Source organism: Scyliorhinus torazame, chromosome 2 (assembly GCF_047496885.1).
Source record: "Scyliorhinus torazame isolate Kashiwa2021f chromosome 2, sScyTor2.1, whole genome shotgun sequence".
NCBI classification, from domain to species: Eukaryota; Metazoa; Chordata; class Chondrichthyes; order Carcharhiniformes; family Scyliorhinidae; genus Scyliorhinus; species Scyliorhinus torazame.
The window spans coordinates 204,591,714-204,617,202 of record NC_092708.1 but is presented as its reverse complement, the minus strand read 5'-3'; the positions used below and the strand labels follow the sequence as shown (position 1 = coordinate 204,617,202).

The following is a 25,489-nucleotide window of genomic DNA, read 5'->3' as shown; positions in this document are numbered from 1 at the left end:
CCACCAAACATATAATTCCCTCTGCTACGCTTTTAGCTTTCTGAAGAGACTGTTCCCTCTGTGATACCCTGGTTCACTCCTCAATCGCCCCCACACTCATTCCAGGGAGAACAATGGTTCATGTGTACCTCTTTCAATTTAATATACTGTATTCGCTGCTCTCAAATTGGTCGTCTCTACATTGGGAGGTCAAACACAGATGGGTGGTCACTTCGTGGAACACTTGAGTTCAACTAACTTCAATTCACCCGAGCTTCAGGTGGCATGTCATTTTAATTCTCCACCCAGCCCTCATGTTGACAACTTGCTGCACTGTTCCAGTGAAGCTCCACATAAGCTCAAGAAACACCTTATCTACCGATAATGCGCTTTGCAGCCTTCCCAACTCAACACTGAATTCAACAGTTTCAGATAATAATCTCCTTTATTTTCTTTTTTTGCATGTTTTGGTTTTTCTCTTGTTTTTACTTTCTTATAGCAGCATTCCAGTTTGTTCATTTCTCTTATGCCCCATTACCATTTTGTTTGGCTCTGTAAAAGTAACAATTCCCTCATTCAATCGTTCCTGTCTTCGCAGTATTTTGTTATTCAAGAAGCCTAGTTCTAAAATGATAAGTTGACCGTTTCTGTGAAGAATTGCTTCCTTGAATCATCATCATCGTCCTTGAATGATCTCTCATCTAATTTTAAAGTCATGGCCCCTTGTTCTGGACTACCCCACCAGAGGAAATACTTTGTCTATTTTCCCTATCAACATTTTTAATAGTTTTGAACACCTCTTTAAGATCACTCCGTAATATTCTCCACTCAAAGGATTAACAGTCTAGCCTATGAAACCTGTCCTCGTAACTTAACTCTTTTAGTCTCCATATATCATTCTTTTTTTTTAACAAACATTTTACTAAGGCATTTATGATTTTATAACAACAAAAGATACAAATACAAACGTAAACATAATTCAGTGCGTAACCCCCCCCGAACCAACAACCATACCCCACCAACATAGCTTATGCCCACAATCCCCAAGACCCTCCATCTCCTCTCGCTGATCCTTCCTAAATTGAACTAAACTAGGGGCGGCGCGTTTTGCAATGGTTAGCACTGGGACTGCAGCGCTAAGGACCCAGGTTCGAATCCAGGCCCTGGGTCACTGTCCGTGTGGAGTTTGCACATTCTCCCCGTGTCTGCGTGGGTTTCACCCCCACAACCCAAAGGTGTGCAGGTTAAGTGGATTGGCCACGCTAAATTGCCCCTTAATTGGAGAAAAAAATATTGGGTACTCTAAATTTCCCCCCCCTTATTCCCTCCCCCCCCCCCCTTATTGTATCTGCTAACAGTTTAGTTTTCCCCGAAGAAGTCGATAAACGGCTGTCACCGCTGGACGAACCCTAACATTGATCCTCTCTGGCGAATTTAATGTTCTCAAGCCTGAGAAACCCAGCCATGTCGCTAACCCATACCCCCGATTTTGGGGGTTCCGAGTCCCTCCACGCTAATAGGATCTGTCTCCAGGCTACCAAGGAGGCAAAGGCCAAAGCGTCAGCCTCTCTCGCACCCTGAACACAACCGGGTCTTCCGACACTCCAAAGATCGCCATCTCTGGACTCGGTGCCACCCTTGTTTTTAGCACCGTGGACATGACATCGGCAAATCCCTGCCAGAATCCCTGAGCTTCGGACATGCCCAAAACATGTGGACAAGATTTGCGAGCCCTCCTGTACACCTCACACACCTGTCCTCTACCCCAAAAATCTTCTCATCCGGGCCCCGGTCATGTGTGCCTGGTGAACCACCTTGAATTGTATCAGGCTGAGCCTGGCACATGATGAGGACATGTTGACTCTACTCAGTGCATCCTCCCACGGAACTGCCTCTAGCTCCTTACCCAGCTCATCTTCCCACTTTACCTCCCCTATCTGGGTTCCCTCCCACACCATGAGCTCTTTATAAATTTCCGAAACCTTCCCTACCCCACTCCCGTTTTTGAATCTACCTTGTCCTGTATCCCCTGTGGCGGTAGAAGCGGAAAGGTCAAAACCTGCCTTTGCACAAAGTCCCTCACCTGCAGATAGCAAAACACATTCCCACCCGGCAATTCGAACTCCTCCTCCAGATCCTCCAAACAAAGAAAGCTCCCATCAATAAACAAATCTCCCAGTCTCTCAATACCTGCTCTCTGCCACCTCCGAAACCCTGCATCCAACCTCCACGGGACAAACCGGTGATTGCCACAAATTAGAGCCCACACCGATGCTCCCTCGACTCCCATATGCTTCCGCCACTGTCCCCAAACTCTCAGAGCCATCACCACCACCGGGCTTGTTGAGTACAGGGGCGGCGAGAATAGCAGAGGTGCCATTACCAGTGCTACTAAACTTGTACCCCTACATGATGCCACCTCTACCTGCTACCATACCGACCCCCTCCCCCACTACCCACTTCTTGATCATAGCTATTGCCGCCCAGTAGTAATTCCTAAAGTTCGGTAGGGCCAATTCCCCCCCTGGCTCCGCTCCAACAGCACTTTTCTTATTTGCAGGGTTTAACCGGCCATACAAACTCAGAAATCACCGCATTAGCCCGCTTTAAAAAGGCCTTTGGTATAAAAATAGTGAGATACTGGAAAACAAACAAAAATCTCGGAAGAACCGTCATCTTTACGTCTGCACCCTCCCCGCCAGTGACAACGGGAGCATATCCCACCTCCGAAAGTCCTCCTTCATTTGCTCAACTAACCAGGCCAGATTTAATTTATGTCACTGCTCCCATGCCCGTGCCACCTGGACTCCCAAGTATTGAAAACTTCCTCCTATTACTTTGAACAGCAACTCCCCCAGTATCCTCTCCTGCCCCCTCGCCTGAATCACAAAAACCTCACTTTTCCCCATATTCACTTAATATCCTGAGAACCAGCCAAATTCCCCTAAGATCCGCATAACCGGACCCAGTTTACAAAGCCCTTTCCAAACCCAAACCGCCCCAGTACCTTCCACAAATACTCCCACTCCAGCCGGTCGAAGGCCTTCTCCGTGTCCATAGCGACCACTACCTCCGCCTCCCTCCCCTCGGAGGGCATCATGATGACATTCAATGTTGGCCGTTAACTGCGTGCCTTTGACAAATCTCATCTGGTCCTCCCCTATCACCACCGGTACACAATCCGCTAGTCTCGAGGCCAAACTCTTGGCCAGCATTTTGGCTTTAAAATTTAGTAGGTAGATTGGTCTGTATGACCTGCATTGTTCTGGGTCCTTCTCCCGCTTCAGGATCAATGAGATCGAAGCCTGTGACATTGTCAGGGGAAGAACACCCAGCTCCCTTGCTTCTTTAAATGCCCTCACCAGCAGTGGACCCAGCACCCTAGAAAACGTCTTATAAAATTCCACTGGGTAACCGTCTGGTCCCAGGGCCTTGCCCGACTGCATGGCCTCCAATCCCTCTACTACTTCCACAATCCCGATCGGGGCGCCCAGCCCCTCCACCAACCCTTCCTCCAACTTCGGAAACTCCAAACCCTCCAAGAATTGCCTCATCCCTCCCCCCCCCCGCCCCAGCAAGGGTCTCCGACTCATACAATCGACTGTAAAATTCTTTGAACACCCCATTCACCCCACTGGATCCAAGACTGTGTTCCTCCCTCTATCCTTCACTCTTCCTCTCTCCCTTCTCCGCCTCCCCCTTCCGAGCTGGTGTGCTAGCATCCTACTGGCCTTCTCCCCATACTCATATACCATCCCCCCCCTCGCCTTGCACAACTGCCCCCTCGCCTTACTCAACTGCCCCACCGCCACCCCTGTTGGCATCAGCCCAAACTCCATTTGCAGCTTCTGCCGCTCCTTCAACAGTCCCGCCTCCGGGCTTCCAAGTATCTTCTATCCACCTGGAGTATCTCCCTAACCAGCCTATCCATTTCTGCCCGCTCCACCTTCTCCCTATGAGCCTGTATCGAAATCAGCTCCTCCCTAACTACTGCCTTCAGCGCCTCCCATACCGTTGCTGCCGAAACTTCCCCTGTGTCATTTATCTCCAAATAATTTTGGATGGCCTCCCTCACCCGCCCATGTGCAGGGGCTACAAGGCTTGCTGGGTGGGCTAGCTCACAGAAGCGCAGTGGGGGGCGAGCAGGTTTGTTGAGGGGGGTTGGGATGGTTATTTTGTTATTTGGCCACGGGGGGGGGGGGGGGGTTATTCTGCTGACAGCGGAGGGACAGGCGCCGCGGAGACAAATTGGAGGTCGATGACGGTGGGCGCCCGAGGGCTGGCCTGAGGAGGCGCAGGACGAGGGCTGGCCTAAGAATGGTGATGGTTCCTCATCCGCGAACAGTCCTACATCCATTCTCCATTGCGGTCGCTGGCCCCCCTCCTTGCTCTCCCGTAATCCACCCAGTGTGGGGCATGGTCCGACACAACAATCGCTGCATACTCGGCATCCACCACCCCCGCCAGGAAGGCCCTATCCAAAACGGCCAAATCAACCCGGGAGTACACTTTGTGTATATGGGAGAAGAAAGAAAATTCCTTTGCCCTTGGTCGTCCGAACCTCCACGGATCTACCCCTCCCATCTGTTCCATAACCCCTTTAGCTCCCTCACCACGGCTGGCATCCTCCCTGTCCTCGAACTCGACCGATCCAGCCTCGGATCTATAACCGTATTAAATACCCCGCCATGATCAGCCTATGTGAGTCCAGGTCTGGGATCTTCCCCAGCACGCATCTCATAAACTCCACGTCGTCCCAGTTTGGTGCATAAATATTCACTAATACCAACAGCATCCCCTCCAGCTTCCCACTCACCATAACGTACCTGTCACCCGAATCCGCCACTATGCTCACTACTTCGAATGATACCCACTTATTGATCAAGATCGCTCCCCCCCCCCCCCCCCCCCCCCCCCCCCCCCTAGTTTTATAGTCCAGCCCGAATGAAATACCTGCCCGACCCACCCCTTCCTCGGCCTAGTCTGATCCACTACCCTCGGGTGTGTCTCCTGTAGCATTGCCACGTCCACCTTCAAACTCTTCAAATGCGCGAACACGCGAGCCCTCTTGACCAGCCCATTCAGCCCTCTTGCTTACATGTGATCAGCCTGGTCGGGGGACACAACCCCCTCCCCCGCCAATCAACCATCACCATTCTTAGGCCAGCCCTCGTCCTGCGCCTCCTCAGGCCAGCCCTCGGGCGCCCACCGTCATCGACCTCCAATTTGTCTCCACGGCGCCAGTCCCTCCACTGTCAGCAGAATAACCCCCCCCCTGTGGCCAAATAACAAAATAACCATCCCAACCCCCCTCAACAAACCTGCTCGCCCCCCCCACTGCGCTTCTGTGAGCTAGCCCACCCAGCAAGCCTTGTAGCCCCAGCACATGGCACCAAGCAACCTGCCCCCCACTTATCTCCCCCCCCCCCCCCCCACTCGAACATACATATGCAAACATTACAACACATACAAAACCCAAAAAGAAATTTGGCAGCAGAATACGGACACAATTACTTGCCCCCAAGTTCCATGTCCACCATCAACTGCCAGTGCACCGCCTCATCTGGCGATCCAAAATTAAGTTCTTGGCCCACAAAAGTGACCCACAAACGAGCTGGGTACAGCATGCCGAACGTCACCCCCTTTTTAAAGAGGGCCGATTTCACTTTATTGAAACTCGCCCTTCTTTTGGCCACATCCGCACCCAAGTCCTGGTAAATACGCAGCTTGTTATCTTCCCATTTGCAGCTCCTCGTCTGTTTGACCCACCTCACGATCTGTTCCTTGTCCAGAAACCGGTACCACCGTCGCCCTCGGTGGCTCATTCCTCAGCGGCTTCCTCATCAGCGCTCTGTACGCCCTGTCCACTTCCAAAGGTCGAGTAAACGCACATTCCCCCAGCAGCTTCTCAAACATACGCGCCATATATGCCCCAATATCCGATCCCTCGCTGCCATCCGGGAGGCCACGATCCTCAAGTTCTGCCTGCGCGACCTGTTTCCCAGATCCTCCACTTTCTCTTGCAGCCTTTTCTGGTGGTCTTTCAACAGCCCCATCTCCGCCGCCATAGCGGCCAGCTGGTCATCATGCTCAGCAACCGCCTCTTCCACCTTCTTAATCGCCTGGCCCTGGGCTTCCAATCTCTGCTTCACACGGTCAATCCCCATCTTAATCGGATTCAGGTACTCTTTTCTTTGCTGAGCAAAGCTCTCCTGGAGAAAGTCCACCAGCTGCTCCGTTGACCACTGGGCTGGCAATTTCAGTCCCTGACCCTCCGCCATATTTTTCTGTGCTGCAGACTCCACTCCCTTCTTTGACCAACGATCTCTCCTTTTCAGACCACTCCTGGTCCACGAATCCAAACACTGGTGGGGAATCCTTCTCCTCTACCTCACCAATCTCCTGTTTTGACAAACAAATCCCCTATACATCAGGGAAAAAGGTCCCAAAGGTCCACCACGAGCGGGAACTACCAAATAAGCGACCACTCACTCCATGGCAGCCACCGGAAGTCCCTCCATATATCATTCATAAGAGTTGAAATTTCACTTCACACGAGAACATGTCAGTGAGTTGTATACCACCTACAGTGGCATGGGAAACCTCAAGATTGGGAATCAACATAAAGAATCCAACCATAGTGAAAGCATCAAAATGATATGGTGGTCTATCTGACTGTGGTGTTGTGTATAGTTTCACTACGATATGTTGTGTTTTCAGGACCTGTTTAAGAATAAGATGTGTTTGGTGAGCTTAATGCTCCAGTCTAGTCACGGTTCCTCAACCCAAAATGCCCACAGATAAGGATATAGTCTGCAAGTCTGTATTTACCTTTGTCATAATTCTTTTACAACAGGAAGACAGAATCCATTGATGTGATGGATGCCATCGGAAGCAATATCGTCGTGAGCACGCGAACTGGGGAAGTGATGAGAATCCTGCCACGGTTAAATGAAGATGTGAATGAAGAGTGGATCTCTGATAAAACTAGGTGATGGATTTTAACTGGATGGGGTGTTTTGTACAAAGTATTGCTCTTAAAGTCCCCCAATTCTGAATTGACACGGATTAGGAACCTCATGTGAAAAAGTGAGGTGGAAGAGCAATCTCCCCCCTCCAGGTGCCAGCATGGCCCAAGTGTAACACCCTCGACTCTGTGCCAGAAGGTGGTGGGTTCAAGTCTCACTCTAAAGTCTTGAGCACAAAATCTGGCTAACATTTCATCACGGCACTGAGGAAGACGTGCACGTGGGAGGTGCCAGCTTTCAGGTGGAACATTAAACCAAATTTCCCCCCCCCCCCCCCCTCTTAGGTGGATGTAAAATATTTAATGGCATATTCCAAAGAAAGGAGTTCTCCCTCATGTTCTGGCCGACATTGCTGTCTCAACTACAACTGAAAACAGAGTATCTGGTCATTGTATTGTTCTTTGTCGGAGCTTGATGTGCACAAATTGGCTGCACAGTGACTGCACTTCAAAAGAACTTAATTGCCTGTCAAGCTCTTTCTGGCCCATGGAGAGGAACCTGACATTTGTTAGACTATTGAATCATACATAGTAGCATAGAACCAAGCTATACAGCCCATTGAGACAATGGTGACTCTTTCAAAGAGCATTCCAAACAGTCCCACTCACTTCCACCTTCCCCATATCCCTGCAATTCTTTTCTCCCTCATGTATTTACCAAATTCCCTTTTGGAAATTGCAACTGAATCTGTGTCCATGTATCAGGCAGTGCATTCCAAATCCTGACCACTCACTGGGCAATAGAATTTCCTCATGCCGTCTCTAGTTCTTTTGTCAATCATTTTACATCTCTGCCCTCTAGTTATTGACTCTTCAGCCATTGTAAACAGTTTGTCTTGGTTGGCTCTATCTAAATGCTTCATGATTTTACACACCTCGGTTAAATCCTCTCAAGAACAACTCCACTCCTCCAGCGTGTCCACATATCACCAATCGCTCGGCTCTCGAACCATGTGGCTGGATGGATAGTATACAATTATTGGTAAATTTGCATGGTATTGGTTTAACGTGATGCAGTGGTTCGTAACATAAATCTTATTCCAGACAGGTAATGCATAACAGTAAAGGAATGAAGAAACATGAAATGAGCAGCAAACCTCTCTGCTCTCAGTTCTTTGATACACTGATCTGATTTTTGGCAGGATCTTATTGATTTATTTAATTTGAAAATGGATATAATTTTTAACTTTACCTGTCCTGCTCTGCAGGTTTTCCTACGATGGTCTTAAGCGTCAGCGCTTAATTGTTCCCATGGTCAGGGGTTCTAAAGGGCAGCTGGTATCTGCATCCTGGGAAGAGGCATTAACCCAAATTGCTGAAGCGGTAAGAAACTGCTGCGTGTTACATTGATCTGAACCTGTTCATCAAACATTGTGGTGTGGGAGATTGAAGATGATGTTCTGGAGTGGAGAACACTGCAATTGATCCGACAGAAACTCTACATATTATTCTTGTATCAAATGCCTCTCTTGCCTCATCCTTTCCTATCTTGTAGCCTACCCAACCCCGCAGTTCCCCGAGACCCAATATGACAATAGTTTTCATATTGGTGTATCAACAGATCCTTGCAGGTCAATGGACACTTTTCAGGGCTGGCTGCTGAGGAGTGCCGTGGTCAGGAGTAACCAAAGGACTGGCAGCCAGAGGCATGCTGTGCTTCCATTGGGCTACAGCTGTACCCTGATGTTTTCTCTGGGCCCCTGCTCTCTTACCACTTCCCCAGGGTTCTTCAGACTCTTATTGTCTGTGTCCCTGCCATGGATAGGCAGTCTCTGTTGTGAAAAGCTGGTAAACGCATCTTCCTGGTGTCTGTTTTCATAAAAGCATTATGAAGAAACTTTATGTCCAACACTCCAGTATTATGATTCTTAAATACTGTTAGAATTTAAATGGGGATCCGTGATTGCTAATCCATTTCAAAGGGGGTCCTTCAAGCATAAACGTTTGAGAAGCGCTTCTCCACGTTATCCAATTCTGGCCTCTTGAGTATTCCCGATTTCTGTCACTTCAGCACTGTAGGCTATGTCTTCAAATTGTCGAACCTCTGGAAGTATGTGCAGAGGAGAGGTCCACTTCAAGATCAAACATGGTACAGTAAACGGCTTAAATTTCCCCCATCTTTCCAGCCTACCCTCAGGTATTCAAATATCCCAGTGGATACACCTGTCACCACCAGTTGCTAGTTATTGCCAAGCCCTAAACCAGAGAAGGGTGAAGAGGGGTGGTGAGTGATAGGGGAAGTATGTAATAGTACTACTGTGTGCATGTGTGAAACAAGCCTGCTGACATGTCTGAGTACACCACTTTTATTCAGATACAATCAGCAAACTCTTTTGTTAAAACCAATTTGCATTGATCTGAATGAGCAGAGAGCTGTCACACGGTCAGCTGCATGCTTTCGGCGAAGGGAGAAGAGTTTCCCATCTGGATGTACAGAACCACGGCTATTCTTGCTGACACAAGATTTTAAAAGAAAAATAAAGTGAAGATTTAATAGATCTAAAATTGCGACACGTTTTTTGGTATTTGGTAGGGTAGATTGGGAGAAGCTGTTTCCACAGGCCTGACGGTTGTTTACCAGAGAACATAATTTTTTTTTAAAGTCTATTTATTGGTTTCGCATTTATAACAACACTTCACAGAGACAATAATTTTAAGATAATTGGCAGGAGAAACAGCGGTGTTTATTTTTGTTCAGCCAGCGAGTTGTTCTGATCTGGAATGCGCTGCCTGAAAGGGTAGTGGAAACAGATTCAAAAGTAACATTCAAACAGAATCGGAAATGTATTTGAAAAGGAGAAGCTGCCCTGTTATGGGGAAAGAGCAGGGGGTGGGATTAATTGGATAGCTCTTTCAAAGATGTGGCCCAAGTGTGATGGGCTGAATGGCCTCCGGTGCTGTATGATTCTATGAAATCCAGGATGTTTTTCCTTCCCCACACCCAGCCCTGACTATTTAAATATTAATATTGTGGCTGCAGTTGCAGGGAGTGCACGCTAAAGGTGTGGCCGCTATTGCTGGAGGAATGGCTGATGCCGAGGCTCTTGTGGCCCTGAAGGACTTCGTCAACGGGTTAAACAGCGACGCACTGTGCACAGAGGAGATCTTCCCGATGGCCGGAGCTGGGTAAGGTTGCAGTTGCACTGTATTGGAGCATACAGTACCGATCTGATAAATCCAAAATGGTTTGTCACAAGTTGCACTGTTCGTTCTTTCCGATGTTCCTTTCAAAGTGTCTTTTCAAAATCATTGGATTTCCCAAAGTGTTCTCCAGCCAATGAAGTGTGCTCACTGCAGTGATGTTGGAAACGGAACAGTAGAAAGTTACCTCCCTCCAATGACAAGAATTGGTTACTACCTTGTCAGTTCATGGTAGCTCCCTATACCCATTCATGGGGTCAGCTGTTCCCTGATATATTTTGTGTGTATGTATCTGGGGCGGAGGGGAGGGGTGAAGAGATGTGAAGCTGAACTTCAGCTCACTAGTAAAAGGAGAATTTGTATCAGTTATACTGTAACAATGGAAGGTTTCTGCTGCTGATTGCCTGCCAAGAAAGGAGCAGATCATGACTAAAGTCACCTTTCTGTGCAATTGTCAGCTCAGATCCAATGCCATTTCAGCCCCCTCTCTCCTGACTGATGTAGATCTACTGGTCTGTTCCAAGTGGGAGGCAGGTGATTTACTAGGTCGGCTTTGTGAATCTCTAAAGTTATCCACAGAACTTTCTGTCTGGGGGAAGCAGGTATGTAGTCTGCCTTTAGACTTGTGCTGCTGTGTAGCATGACCAGAATTACAAGAGTACTCTGAGATTTCATTTTTCTTGCTGTTATTTTCCACCCTCTTCTTCCTGCCCTGCTGACAAGTGAAGAACTCCGGGATCAGACCTGCATCCAACAACCATCCCATCCATGCACTGGCACATTGATGGGCTGCTTCTCCTTTCAGTCAGATGCTGTTGAGTTGAAGTGTCAGTTGATGACACTCTTGCATCTGAGTCAGAAGATTAATAAGAACATGAGACCGAGGAGCAGGAGTAGACCATCTGGCCCCTCAATCCTACTCCGCCATTCAATAAGACCATGGCTGATCTTTTTGTGAACTCAGCTCCACTTAGCCGCCCGCTCATCATAACCCTCAATTTTTAAAAAATAATAATCTTCATTATTGTCACAAGTAGGCTTACATTAACACTGCAATGAAGTTACTGTGAAAATCCCCTCGTCACCCCTGTTCGGCGACACTCATGGAGAATTTGGAATGTCCAATTCATCTAATTAGCACGTCTTTTGGGACTTGTGGGAGGAAATCAGAGCACCTGGAAGAACATGCAGATTCCGCACAGACAGTAACCCAAACCAGGAATCGAACCCGGGTTCTGTGAAGCAACAGTGCTAACCATTGTGCTACCGTGCTACCTTTAGAATAATAGAATTTACAATGCAGAAGGAGACCATTCGGCCCATCGAGTCTGTACCGGCCCTTACAAAGAGCACCCTACTGAAGCCCACGTATCTACCCTATCTCCGTAATCCAATAACCCCCACTTAACATTTTTTGGACACTAAGGGCAATTTAGCATGGCCAATCCACCTAAGCCGCACATCTTTGGGCTGTGGGGGGAAACCGGAGCACCCGGAGGAAACCCACGCAGACACGGGGAGAACGTGCAGACTCCTCACAGACAGTGACCCAGCCAAGAATCGAACCTGGGACCCTGGCGCTGTGAAGCAACTGTGCTAACCACTGTGCTGCCCGTGCTGTTCAAAAATCTATGGGCAGGATTCTGCGGGAATCGGCGAGGTGGGCAACTGCGACGCCGAGGAGTGGTGTGAACCATTCCGGCGTCGGGTCGCCCCAAAGGTGCGGACTTCAGGGGCTAGGCTGGCGCCGGAGTGGTTTGCATCGCGCCGGCTGGTGGGGAAGGGGCTTGGCGCCACGCCAACTGGCGCCGCAGGGCCTCCGCCAGCCGGTGCGAGTTGGCACATGCGTGGGAGCGTGTGCTGGCGCCATCCCAGTGCATGCGCAGGGTGGGGTTCATCTCTGCGTCGGCCCTCGCATGACCACAGCAGGCGACGCGGATGAATAGAGTGCCCGCACGGCACGGGCCCGCCCGCGGACCGGTAGGCCCCGATCGCGGGCCAGGCCACCATGGGGGCACCTCCCGGGGCCAGATCCCCCCCCCCCCCCCCCCCCCCCGAGGATCCCGGAGGCCGCCCGCTCAGCCAGGTCCCACTGGTAAGTACCTACTCTAATTTACGGCGGTGGGACCGGCCAAAAGCGGGCGGCCACTCGGCCCATCACGGGCCGGAAAATCGCCGGGGGAGGGGCGCTGCCAGCAGCCGGCGCAGTGCGATTCCTGCCCCCGCCAAATCCCGGCGCCGGTGAATTTGGCAGCGATTCTCTGACCCGACGGGGGCTCGGAGAATCCCACCCAAGATCTTTGCCTTAAAAACATTCAATGAGGTAGCCTCAACTGCATCACTGGGCAGGGAATTCCACAGATTTATAACCTTGGGTGAAGAAGTTCCTCCTCCACTGATCTGATTGTGACCTCAACCCGACATTCCTGCCTACCCTGATCACCTTTCTCCTCCACCACACTCTTTTGTTTTGGCTGTGTTCATTGCCCATTCCTGGGAAGGTGATTATGGTGGGCACTTCCCCGACTGTTGGAACAATGTACCCTATGATTATGTGTAAACCAGATCGGATTACTGGTGATAGGATGCCATTCCTGAAGGACATAAGTGAACCAGTTAGGTTTTACCTTAATCCTGCATCTTTCATGGCCGTTTTGTCTGCTGCCATTCCACAAACTAGCCAATGTATTGAATTTTTCACAGCTTGACATCACAGGATTTGAACTCAGGGTTTCTTGTGCAACCACTTCTCCATGGTATAATCAGCTCTGCCATCGCCAAATTCCCCACCATGAATTGAATATCTCCTTCAGATCCTGGAAATCCCTCCTGAGCAGCACCGTAGGAACAACTTTGTCATACAGGCAGTAACAGATCAAGAAGCATTACCTCCGAGGATAATTTGCGATTTTTAAATTTTTTTTAAATTTATTTTTTTTAAATTCATTTTCAGGATGTTGGCGTCACTAGTTCGGCCAGCATTTATTGCCCATCCCTAGTTGCCCTTCAGAAGGTGATGGTGAGTTGCCTTCTTAAACTGTTGCTGTTCTTAAGTGTAGGTACACTTACTGTGCTATTAGGGAGGGAGTTTCAGGATGTTGCCCCAGTGACAGTGACGGAAAAGTGATATATTTCCAGGTCAGGATGGTGAGTGACTTGGAGGGAACCTCCAGGTGGTGGTGATCCCAGGTATCTGCTGCTCTTGTCCTTCTAGATCAGTGTTCTTCAAACCTTTTTTCCGGGGACCCATTTTTACCAACCGGCCAACCTTCGCGACCCACGCCGGCCGACCTTCGCGACCCACGCCGGCCGACCTTCGCGACCCACGCCGGCCGACCTTCGCGACCCACGCCGGTCGACCTTCGCGACCCACCAATTTCTCTGTCCTTGTTCGCTGCTGATAAAAATTGAGGAAATGGTTTTGGGTCCCTTTGGCACTCGTACACGCTCCTCCAATGGAACCTGCTGGATGAAGGTGAAGCCTTCCAGTGTCAGAAAGTATGGAGTCTCCATCTGTCCAAAGTTCTGCATTTTGTTCCGTAAAAGTTTATTCAATAAACCCCCTCCCCGAACTTGTAAAAAAAAATAAAATGAATAAAATAAATGAAAAAAAGACAAATAAAATGAATAAAATAACCCCAAACCTGTAAAACAAAAAGCTGCGGCCGAATCTTTTTAACATACTTGCGGCCATTTTAAAGGCCGCTTGCAGCCGGCGTTATTAGAAGCCGGCTGCTGCGCGGGGATTTGCGCGATCGGGAGCGCCGCAAAGGACAGCTCCGCGACCCTCCCGACACCCACCCGCGGGTCGCGCCCTTGAGTTTGAAGAACATTGTTCTAGATGGTAGTGGTTGTGGGTTTGGAAGATTCTGGCTAAGGAACCTTGGTGAATTACTGCAGTGCATCTTGTAGATGGTACACATGGCTGCCACTGTTTGTCGGTGGTGAAGGATTTGAACGTTTGTGGAAGGGATAGTAATTAAGCGGGCTGCTTTGTCCTGGATGGTGTCGAGCTTCTTGAGTGTCGTTGGTAATAAATGCTAGCCTTGCTAGCATTGCCTGCATCCCAAGAATGAATAAATTGCAAACAAAATAACCAACCCGCCACCAGGGTGCCAACCAGAGGCTAAGGGAGGGTGAGTCACCTGAAGATGGTTGAGTGAGAGTTAAAGACAGTGTGGTGGAAACAGGCTTCTTTTTCCCTCGATTCCTAGGAGGGAGATAGACGTAAGCTGACAGCTGGATAGAAAGGCTGTTTTATAAAAAGCTGATGGGGACATTTGACACAGGGACTGTTGGTAAGAAAAAGATGACCACTTAAAAGTGATCCTATATTTATAATGGAAAGGATAATCCTTTAGAACAATCTGCAGTGCCCAGTCATCTGCAGAGGGTACAGCAGGATTTAGATCGTTTGGAGACTTGGGCAGAGAGATGGCAGATGGAGTTTAATCCGGACAAATGTGAGGTAATGCATTTTGGAAGGTCTAATGCAGGTAGGGAATATACAGTGAATGGTAGAACCCTCAAGAGTACTGAAAGTCAGAGAGATCTTGGTGTACAGGTCCACAGGTCACTAAAAGGGGCAACACAGGTGGAGAAGGTAGTCAAGAAGGCATACGGCATGCTTGCCTTCATTGGCCGGGGCATTCAGTATAAGAATTGGCAAGTCATGTTGCAGCTGTATAGAACCTTAGTTAGGCCACACTTGGAGTATAGTGTTCAATTCTGGTCGCCACACTACCAGAAGGATGTGGAGGCTTTAGAGAGGGTGCAGAAGAGATTTACCAGGATGATGCCTGGTATGGAGGGCATTAGCTATGAGGAGCGGTTGAATAAACTCGGTTTGTTCTTACTGGAACGACAGAGGTTGAGGGGCGACCTGATAAAGGTCTACAAAATTATGAGGGGCATAGACAGAGTGGATAGTCAGAGGCTTTTCCCCAGGGTAGAGGGGTCAATTACTAGGGGCATAGGTTTAAGGTGCGAGGGGCAAGGTTTAGAAGAGATGTACGAGGCAAGTTTTTTACACAGAGGGTAGTGGGTGCCTGGAACTCGCTGCCGGAAGAGGTGGTGGAAGCAGCGACGATAGTGCCATTTAAGGGGCATCTTGACAAATACATGAATAGGATGGGAATAGAGAGATACAGACCCAGGAAGTGTAGAAGATTGTAGTTTAGTCAGGGCAGCATGGTCGGCACGGGCTTGGAGGGCCGAAGGGCCTGTTCCTGTGCTGTACTTTTCTTTGTTCTTTTAGCGAGCTCAATCAACATAATCTATGGGATGTTTACAAAAGTAGAAAGTGAGGTGAAACCGAGTGTTTTCTTTAGTGGTTGACTTCCTTCTATTTCCAAACAGCACCGATTTGCGCTCCAACTACTTGCTGAACACCAAAATCTCTGGAGTGGAGGAGGCTGATGTCCTGCTGCTGGTCGGCACCAACCCACGCTATGAAGCCCCACTTTTCAATGTTCGAGTCAGAAAGAGGTGAGTTCGTGAATGATCACTTAATTGGCAGAGGGCAGCGTGCATATACTGGGTGTAAATGGCTTCTGTTCTTGGTTTGTTAATGCTTCTCTTAGTAGACCTCTGATTTTGTGCTTTTTTTTTTGGTTAGACCTTGTTGAGATTTGCATATGTAATTGCACTGATATCAATTTTTGTCCAAGGCACTGGAGCTATTTTGACATGATAATATTAGCTGTGGGCAGCACGGTGGCGCAGTGGTTAGCATTGCTGCCTCACAGAACTGAGGTCCCAGGTTCGACCCCGGCTTTGAGTCACTGTCCGTGTGGAGTTTGCACATTCTCCCCGTGTTTGCGTGCTTTTCGCCCCACAACTCGAAGATGTGCATGGTAGGTGGATTGGCCACGCTAAATTGCCCCTTAATTGGAAAAAATGAATTGGGCACTCTAAACTTTTTTTTTTTAATGTTTTTTAATTAATATTAACAGTGCATGGTTACTCCAGCATTTACTTGAGGTTGGACCTAAGGATACCAGCCCACAAAATAGCGTAACTTTATCTCCGATATGAGCTGAGCTGTTTGATGCTCTGGGTGTAAGATTTTGCAAAAATAGCACTTGATCTGTACAGAGTTAGCAGCTTTCAGTGGGGGTGCATTGATTCACCTCCCGTGTTCCCGAATGCCTGATTCCTATTGCTGTTCTCTGGGAACAGGATCAGAATCCATTTTGACCTCTCTCCCTTTTATTCCTCTGCAACACGCAGCATTTGAATATTTTGCAGACACTCGTTGTCAAAGCTAGATATTTTCTAAATGTAATTGCAAAGTCAGCATTTTGTCACCTATCCCCAATTGCCTTTGAACAGAGCCCAATTTCTTTTTTAAAATATTTTTAGTCTCCCCCTTTTTCACATTTTCATCCAAATTTACACGCACTAACAAACAATCAACGGTAACAAATACAATGTCAATGCCCTGGCCAACAATTCCTTCCTCCCACCAACCCCCAAGCAACCCTCAACATTTTAAATACAAGCATCAAAGAAAAGGAATCAAGAATTCACCATCCACCCATACATAGTCACTAAGAACGTACACAGTCCAACCCCCACCCCCCGCCGTATAATGTTCGACGTCATCCAATTCTTTAAAGTGCATAATAAACAAAACCCATGAATTGTAGAATCCTTCCCCTCAACTCAAACTTCACCTTCTCGAGTGTTAAAAACTCCAACAGATCCCCCCGCCATGCCAGGGCACAGGGTGGAGAAACTGACCTCCACCCAAACAGGATCCACCTTCGAGCGATCAGCTAGGCAAAGGCGAAAACATCTGCCTCCGCACCCGCTTCCAAACCCGGTCGATCCAATACCTTGAATATGGCCTCCAGAAGACCCGGCTCAAGCCTCACATGAAGCACCTTGGAAATTACCCTGAACATCTCCCCCCAGTACCCCTCCAACTTTGGACAGGCCCAAAACGTATGAATGTGGTTTGCGGGGCCCCGCCTGCAACGTTCACAAATATCCTCTACCCTCTCAAAGAGTCGGCTCATCCCCGCCTTTGTGAGGTGCGCCCTATACACCACTTTCAGCACTATCAGCCCCAACCTCGCAAACAAAGTTGAGGCATTCACCCTCCCTCACACCACAACCTCTCCCCTCCCAACTCTTCCTCCCACTTTGTTTAATCCCCTCTAGCGGCGTCTTTTCTTCCAGAATCGCCCCGTAAATCGCCGACACCGCCCCGTTCTCCATTCTCCCGTCGTCTGCACCTCCTCCAACAGTGCGGAGGCCAGCGCCACCGGAAAGCTCTGTATCTCCTTCTTAGCAAAATCTCGGACCTGCATATTCCCCCTGCCCCAATCCATATTTCGTCCCCAGCTCCATCAATCCCGCAAACCGGCTCCTGAGATACAAGTCCTTTAATGCCCTCACTCCCTTCTCCTCACATCTGCTGGGCCGTTTCTGAGGGCAGTTGAGAGTCAATCACATTGCTGTGGTCTGGAGTCACACGTAGGCCAGATCAGCTAAGAGAGACAGATTTCTTTCCTTAAAGGACATTAGTGAACAGATAGGGTTTTACGAAAGTTGACAATGGTTTCATGATCACCATTATTGAGACTCGCTTTTATATTCCAGGTTTATTTAATTTTTTTAAGTAAATTTAGTGTACCCAATTATCTTTTTTCCCAATTAAGAGCAATTTAGTGTGGCCAATTCACCTAACCTGCACATCTTTAGGTTGTGGGGGTGAAACCCACGCAGACACGGAGAATGTGCAAACTCCACACGGACAGTGACCCAGAGCCAGGATTCGCACCCGGGTCCTCAGCACCGCAGTCCCAGTGCTAACCACTGCGCCACCCTGCTGCCCCCAGGTTTATTTAATTGAATTTAAATTCAGCCAGCTGTCATGGTGGGATTTGAACCCATGTCCCCAGAGCATTAGTCTGGGCCTTTAGATTAGTAGTCCAGTGACATTACCGCTTTAAGACTGTCGTCCTATATTTGTTGTGTCCCCGCATTTGTTTGAGATTCCTAATGATGGAATAGGATACTTTCTCCAGGCGCTCCGTCTGGACCTGTAAAGACTTAATTAAAGTATCATCTCGCATCATTGACTTTGTCTATATATGTGTTTCTGGGCCCACCTCTTCATTCGCCTGAGGAAGGAGCTGTGCTCCGAAAGCTAGTGATTCAAAACAAATCTGTTGGACTTTAACCTGGTGTTGTAAGACTTCTTACTGTGCCCACCCCAGTCCAAGCCGGCATCTCCACATCATGGCTACATTAACACTGCAATGAAGTTACTATGAAAATCCCCCAGGCACTACGGCGCCTGTTCGGGTACCCTGAGGGAGAATTCAGAATGTCCAATTCACCTAACAATACGTCTTTCGGGACTTGTGGGAGGAAACCGGAGCACCCGGAGGAAATCCATGGAGACGGGGAGAAGGTGAAGATTCCGCACAGACAGTGACCTAAGCCAGGAATCGAACCTGAGACCCTGGCGCTTTGAAGCAACAGTGCTAATGCTGCCCTGCTCACTATATTGTTTTCACCCCTTTTCCTTCACTCACCTGGCCAATCTAACATTTATTCATGTACCACAGCAAAACCTTTGCATTCTCCACACAGCAAACTTCCAATTGCCCTGGCTGCTGGAGGGACAGGGAGAGAATAAGCACAGAGAATAATGTCCAACAGCCAGCAGCAGATAAGGTTCTGAGAAAAAATAAATGCTAACTGTGGAGAAATTCTGAACGATCTGCACCCACCTCGTTATTCTTTCAATTGCTTCTTTACCAACATTTCTAGTATTTTCGTTTGCAGTTTCTTTGAAACAGTTAGGGACCAAGCAATCGGATGATATGCAGCAGTATACCATAAAGTGCTTTCTTTCATTCCAAAATGTCTGCCTTTTTACAGCTGGGTGCACAATGATCTCCAAGTGGCTTTAGTTGGGGCAAATGTGGATTTGAGCTACACCTACGATCACCTTGGGGACTCTCCACAGGTGTTGCAGGAGATCGCCTCAGGAAAGCACCCTTTCAACCAGGTATAGCTTATCCTGACTATGTTAAGTTCATACTATTTGTATTGATATTTCAATTTATTATGGTCCCAGACCAGACCCGCAGTGGCTAGGATACTGGACAGAAACCCCAATATTTTATTTTAATTTTGCATTCCTGTGAGGAAAGGATACTTCGCTCCAGGATTGATTGCATGAAAAAAATAATAATATGGTATATTAAAACAAACTTTATTATTAACACAGTATTAAAATCTTTAATATCACAATAGAAAATAGCTTACAATTATCCTTTAAACAATACTACTCAACACAGTGAATACAAAACCCTTACTTGCTATCTTTATTCTTACTTAAACAACAAGAAAAAAACCCATCTCCGCTCTAAATCTACCATAAATACCAGAAGAATACTTGCTTTACAGATATACTATTTGAGAAAGATCTCTTGATACTGCTTTAAAGACAAGATCTGACCCAGAAACTCCAGCTGTATGTCTTCAGCAGCTGTTTTTAGCCGGCTTGGTTCAGCTCCCCTTTGTTCTGAGACAGATCTGCACTGCTTTAAATACTGTTCAGCTCTTTTTACTAACCTACAGTGAGAACAAACTGCCTTACTTGTAGCCTCAGCTTCATCCAGAACAGAACTGAACTGAAAATGCTTTCTCAAAACGTCTTTGACAAAGAGTCATCCAGACTTGAAACGTTAGATCCCTTTTGTCTCCACAGATGCTGTCAGAACTGCTGATTGTTTCAGATACCAGCAGTAATTTGCTTTTATATTCTCAAAAAACCTGATGCCTTAGCTCTGCTCAGCAATGACATCATCTCACCGAGCAGCAAACCAATTAACTCCCCCAGGAATCCCCTTAATTAAAACAAAATTCCATTAGCCAAGCTTTTTACGATGGTTAATTGCACCTCTGACCCAAAAGCTTCATTGTCTTTCAACCTAAGAATCCTTTTGCAACATATTTCAGCAGTCAAACACATTCTAACCCAGGCTTTTAACCCTTACTTCACCAGATACTTATAATACAATATATTTGAAATTCAAACCTTCATCACAAGTTAATAATGTTGCTGATGGAGCAACTGCTATGCACTCGGTGCTGTTGGTATGGAATTGACTTCTGTCCTAGCAGAGTGAATTTCAAACTCTTGATAAGAAATCTGACTAGATAGCGTCAGTGGGTAGAGTGATTTGCCCTTGGGAAATTGTAATGGAGACTCCTAAGACACAACCTTGATTGAATGAACAAATATGCTTCTATAACAAATCAGCATTTTCATAAAGCTGTGTCTGCTCTCTGTTTCACAATCATAGAATTTACAATGCAGAAGGAGGCCATTCGGCCCATCGAGTCTGCACCGGCTCTTAGAATAGAATAGAACATTACAGCGCAGTACAGGCCCTTCGGCCCTCGATGTTGCGCCGACCTGTGAAACCACTCTAAAGCCCAGCTACACTATTCCCTTATCATCCACATGTTTATCCAATGACCATTTAAATGCCCTTAATGTTGGCGAGTCCACTACTGTTGCAGGCAGGGCATTCCACGCCGCAACTACTCTCTGAGTAAAGAACCTATCTCTGACATCTGTCCTATATCTATCTCCCCTCAATTTAAAGCTACATCCCCTCGTGCTAGCCATCACCATCCGAGGAAAAAGGCTCTCACTGTCCACCCTATCTAATCCTCTGATCATCTTGTGTGCCTCTATTAAGTCACCTCTTAACCTTCTTCTCTCCAACGAAAACAGCCTCAAGTCCCTCAGCCTTTCCTCATAAGATCTTCCCTCCATACCAGGCAACATCCTGGTAAATCTCCTCTTCACCACATTCTTCCTATAATGTGGCGACCAGAACTGCACGCAATACTCCAAATGCAGCTGCACCAGAGTTTTGTACAGCTGCAACATGACCTCATGGCTCAGAAACTCAATCCCTCTACTAACAAAAGCTAACACACCATACGCCTTCTGAACAACCCTATCAACCTGGGTGGCAACTTTCAGGGATCTTTGTACATGGACACCGAGATCTCTCTGCTCATCCACACTACCACGACCAAGAATCTTACCATTAGCCCAGTACTCTGTATTCCTGTTACTCCTTCCAAAATTAATCACCTCACACTTTTCTGCATTAAACTCCATTTGCCACTTCTCAACCCAGCTCTGCATCTTATCTATGTCCCTCTGTAACCTGCAACATCCTTCCGCACTGTCCACAACACCACCGACGTTACTGTCATCCGCAAATTTACTCACCCATCCTTCTACACCCTCCTCCAGGTCATTTATAAAAATAACAAACAGCAGTGGCCCCAAAACAGATCCTTGTGGTACACCACTAGTAACTGGACTCCAGTCTGAACATTTCCCATCAACCACCACCCTGTCTTACAGCTAGCCAATTTCTGATCCACACTGCTAAATGACCCTGAATCCCATGCCACCGTATTTTCTGCAATAGCCTACCGTGGGGAACCTTATCAAACGCTTTACTGAAATCCATATACACATCATCAACTGCTTTACCCTCGTCCACCTGTTTGGTCACCTTCTCAAAGAACTCAATAAGGTTTGTGAGGCACGACCTACCCTTCACAAAACCGTGTTGACTATCCCTAATCAAATTATTCCTTTTCTAGATGATTATAAATCCTATCTCTTGGAAAGAGCACTCTACCCAAGCCCACACCTCCACCCTATCCCCATAACCCAGTAACCCCACCCAACACTAAGGGCAATTTTGGACACTAAGGGCAATTTTGCATGGCCAATCCACCTAACCTGCACATATTTGGACTGTGTGAGGAAACCGGAGCACCCGGAGGAAACCCACGCACACACTGGGAGAACGTGCAAACTCCGCACAGACAGTGACACAAGCCGGGAATCGAACCTGGGACCCTGGAGCTGTGAAGCAATTGTGCTAACCACCATGCTACCGTGCTGCCCAATAATTTCTGTAAATTGATCGGATCGCTATCTATCTAGCAATTACTTCTTCAGTATCCTTACAAAGTTTTGTAGCACGAAGGATAAACAGTTAGCATTTCTTTAATAATATGTTTACTGGGTTTTATGTCATTTTCTGATTAAATATTTCAATTGGTTAATATTAAAGAGAATAAAATTTTGGATCAATCTCCATAAGCTACTAATTTATGGTTAAAAAGGAATTGCGCACCAAAGATTGGTGACAAATTATGGCGTCAGGTATAAAGCCTGCCTGCATTCAAAATTCCATAACCTGTATAAAAGGAGCAAGCTTCTGATTTCTTTCCACATTGTCAGCGCATTTGTTGAACAAAGTTCTTAAATATTCACTGTCAAAGGTAGCTGCCTTTTCTATTCATTTCAGCACAAGCTCCAAATGTTCCACTGTCTTTGGAACCTCCTATTTTTAATTGTTCGACTTGTTTAAATTGGGTGATCAGACAGAAAAACCTATTGATTGCACAATTCGAAATACGAAGCTTTGTTAAACAATTCAAATGCAGGTCATGTAAATTAGGAGCTCTGCACACCAACAGAACCCTTTCCTGTCAATAAATATATATTTTTTAATTTATGGGATGTGGGCATCACTGGTAGGGCCAGCATTTATTGCCCATCCCTAGTTGCCCTTCAGAAGGTGGTGATGAGTTCCCTTCTTGAACCGCTGCCTTTACTTGAGTCGTTTAGATCCTGGTCGATAAAATACTGGAGTCCTTGTTGCAGTCATAAAATACAACACATCTGTTTTGGGAAACAATTTAACTGAAAGAACAAAAGCCAATGAATTGTTTGTTCAGTGTCCCATTGCCAGGTTAGAGATTGAGATGTTTGTTTTAGCTTGTAAAATATCTCTATTTTGATCTAGACAGTCAATCAATCATTCCTGTAGTCAAGAAAGTACCAGAATCGTAGTTTAGCACTGGCATAAGTACAGCTAAAGGTGTGACGAGAAAACTATAAAATTGTTCCTGAATTGATTGCAAGATGAAGGGCAAAACAAACAGGTACACTGACATTAACCTCTGTTCTTTCTATTCCTCTCCTACCACAAAACAGGTCCTGGGTAAAGCAAAGAAGCCCATGGTGGTGGTGGGTAGCTCGATTCTCCAGCGGAGTGACAGTGCAGCGATACATGCCGCAGTCAGTACCATTGCACTGAATGCCCGAGCAGGCAGTGGAGTCGGAGATGACTGGAAGGTTTTAAATGTCCTTCAGAGGTTAGCAGTGTGACGACCAATGACGCAGTGAGAGCGTTTTGTAATTTGGGCATGAGCTTTGGTGTTTTAAGTGACTGTTGCCTAAACCTTGTGGGTTCCATCATAGGCACTGCCAACTCATTGCATAACTCCTCCCAGTCAAAGCAGTATTGAATTTAATCAGATAACGGCACAGAATCCCATCTAACTTCACATGCAAAGCTGAAATAGCTTGAATTTTTAGAGCACCTTTCACCTCCAAATGGTTTTCCAATCAATGAAGCACCTTTAGAACTGTTGTGTAGGAAATGCAGCAGTCAATTTGTGCACATCAAGATCCCACAAATAACAGTGCGGTAATGACCAGAAAATCTGCTTTCAGGATGCTTTTTGAGACATAAATGTTGTCCAGGACGCAGGGGAGAATTCTCTTGCTCTTCAAATAGTGCAGTAGGACCTTTTTACATTCACATGAGAAGGAAGTCTTGGTTGAACTTCCTATCGGAAAGACAGCACCGTCAATTTTGCAGAATTCCCTCAGAATTGGAATGTCAGCATATGTCTCGTGTTCAACTCTGGAGTGGAGCCCTCCGACCTAGAGGTGAGAGTGCTACCCACTAAGCCACAGCTGTAATACAATATTGAATGAATCATTCATGATTTACAACGCTGTTTCGATGACTTGCCTATATTGCTCGATCTTGAGAGCTGCTGAACTGTATTACAGTTTTCTTCCTACAAACTGCAGATCTCCCATGGCACTATTGATGGATCGTTGGACGATATGTAGTTTTGTCGCATAAATCTAGCAGGAAATAAGTATGATGCTTATGGGAAGTATGCAACATACACATACGCGGCTATGCGGATACACAACAACATACGCGGGACTTCCGGTTGCGGCTATGCGGAGCTAAGTTGCACATTCGGCGGCTCCGCAAAAACGGACTTTTGGGCTCTTTTCAGGGCCCCCAACAGCACTTTTTTGGCGTTTCCCGGTGTGGGAAGGAGTCTACAACAGCTCCTCGTCAGTATATGGCTTCAACTAGGAGCAGGGCGACAAAAAAGGTGGTGGTGGACCCGAAGAAGGTGCGAGGGAAGAAGAGCAAAATGGCGGCGGGCAGAGACCAGTCAGCGAGGATGCAGTGGGAGGAAGAGCAGCAGGAGGGTATCCAGCGCTGCTTCAGAGAGATTAAAACGGACCTGCTAGAGCCGATGAAGGCGTCTGTTGATAAGCTGCTGGAGGCACAGACGGCCCAGGGAGTGGCGATCCGCGAGGCTCGACAAAAGATCTCTGACAATGAGGACGAGATCTTAGGCCTGGCGGTAAAGGTGGAGGCGCTCCACAAGAAATGGCAGGAGCGGTTCGAGGAGATGGAGAATCGGTCGAGGCGGAAGAATCTGCGGATTCTGGGCCTCCCGGAGGTGCTGGAGGGGCCGGACGTGGGGGCCTATGTGGTCACCATGTTGAACTCACTGACGGGAGCGGGGTCCTTCCAGGGGCCCTGGAGCTGGAAGGGGCCCATAGAGTGCTGGCGAGGAGGCCCAAGGCTAATGAGCCTCCGCGGACGTGTTGGTGAGGTTCCATCGGTTCGTAGATCGGGAGTGCTCAGGTGGGCCAAGAAGGAGAGGAGCAGCAGGTGGGAGAACACGGAGGTCCGGATATATCAGGACTGGAGTGCGGAGGTGGCGAAGAGGAGGGCCGGGTACAATCGAGCGAAGGCGGTGCTGCACAGGAAGGGGGTGAAGTTAGGCATGTTGCAGCCGGCGCGACTGTGGGTCACCTACAAGGACCGGCACCATTATTTTGAGTCTCCGGAGGAGGCGTGGGCCTTTGTTCAGGCCGAGAAGTTGGACACAGATTGAGGGTCGGGACGGGCGATTGGGGACTGCGGCTGATATGCTATGTTTATTTTTGTTTCGAGGATGGGGGGGCCTTTGTATTGCTCCGGGTATCTTTTTCTTTGTGTTTTTTCTCTCTTGGGTCGGTGAGGGTGGCTGGGGCGGGTTGGGTACTGTTTTGGTTGGGTTGGTCGGGGGGGCTCTTAGAGGTGAGATGGGGCCCCGCGGGGGAGGGGGAGGGGGAGGCCCGAGTCAGGGGTGAGGGGACCGGGCCTGTAAAAGGAGCTGCGT

At 47.7% G+C, this 25,489-nt stretch overlaps 1 protein-coding gene across 1 annotated transcript in view; it reads left to right on the top strand.

Annotated features, from left to right (window-relative positions):
* Positions 1 to 25,489, top strand: part of ndufs1 (NADH:ubiquinone oxidoreductase core subunit S1) — an 81,754-nt gene that overhangs the window by 45,687 nt on the left and 10,578 nt on the right. The window contains exons 9-14 of the mRNA XM_072482921.1: positions 6,836 to 6,970; positions 8,215 to 8,329; positions 9,987 to 10,132; positions 15,506 to 15,634; positions 19,046 to 19,175; positions 23,217 to 23,377. Of these exons, the coding sequence (XP_072339022.1) occupies positions 6,836 to 6,970; positions 8,215 to 8,329; positions 9,987 to 10,132; positions 15,506 to 15,634; positions 19,046 to 19,175; positions 23,217 to 23,377 (816 nt within the window). The remainder of the gene's footprint in view (positions 1 to 6,835; positions 6,971 to 8,214; positions 8,330 to 9,986; positions 10,133 to 15,505; positions 15,635 to 19,045; positions 19,176 to 23,216; positions 23,378 to 25,489) is intronic.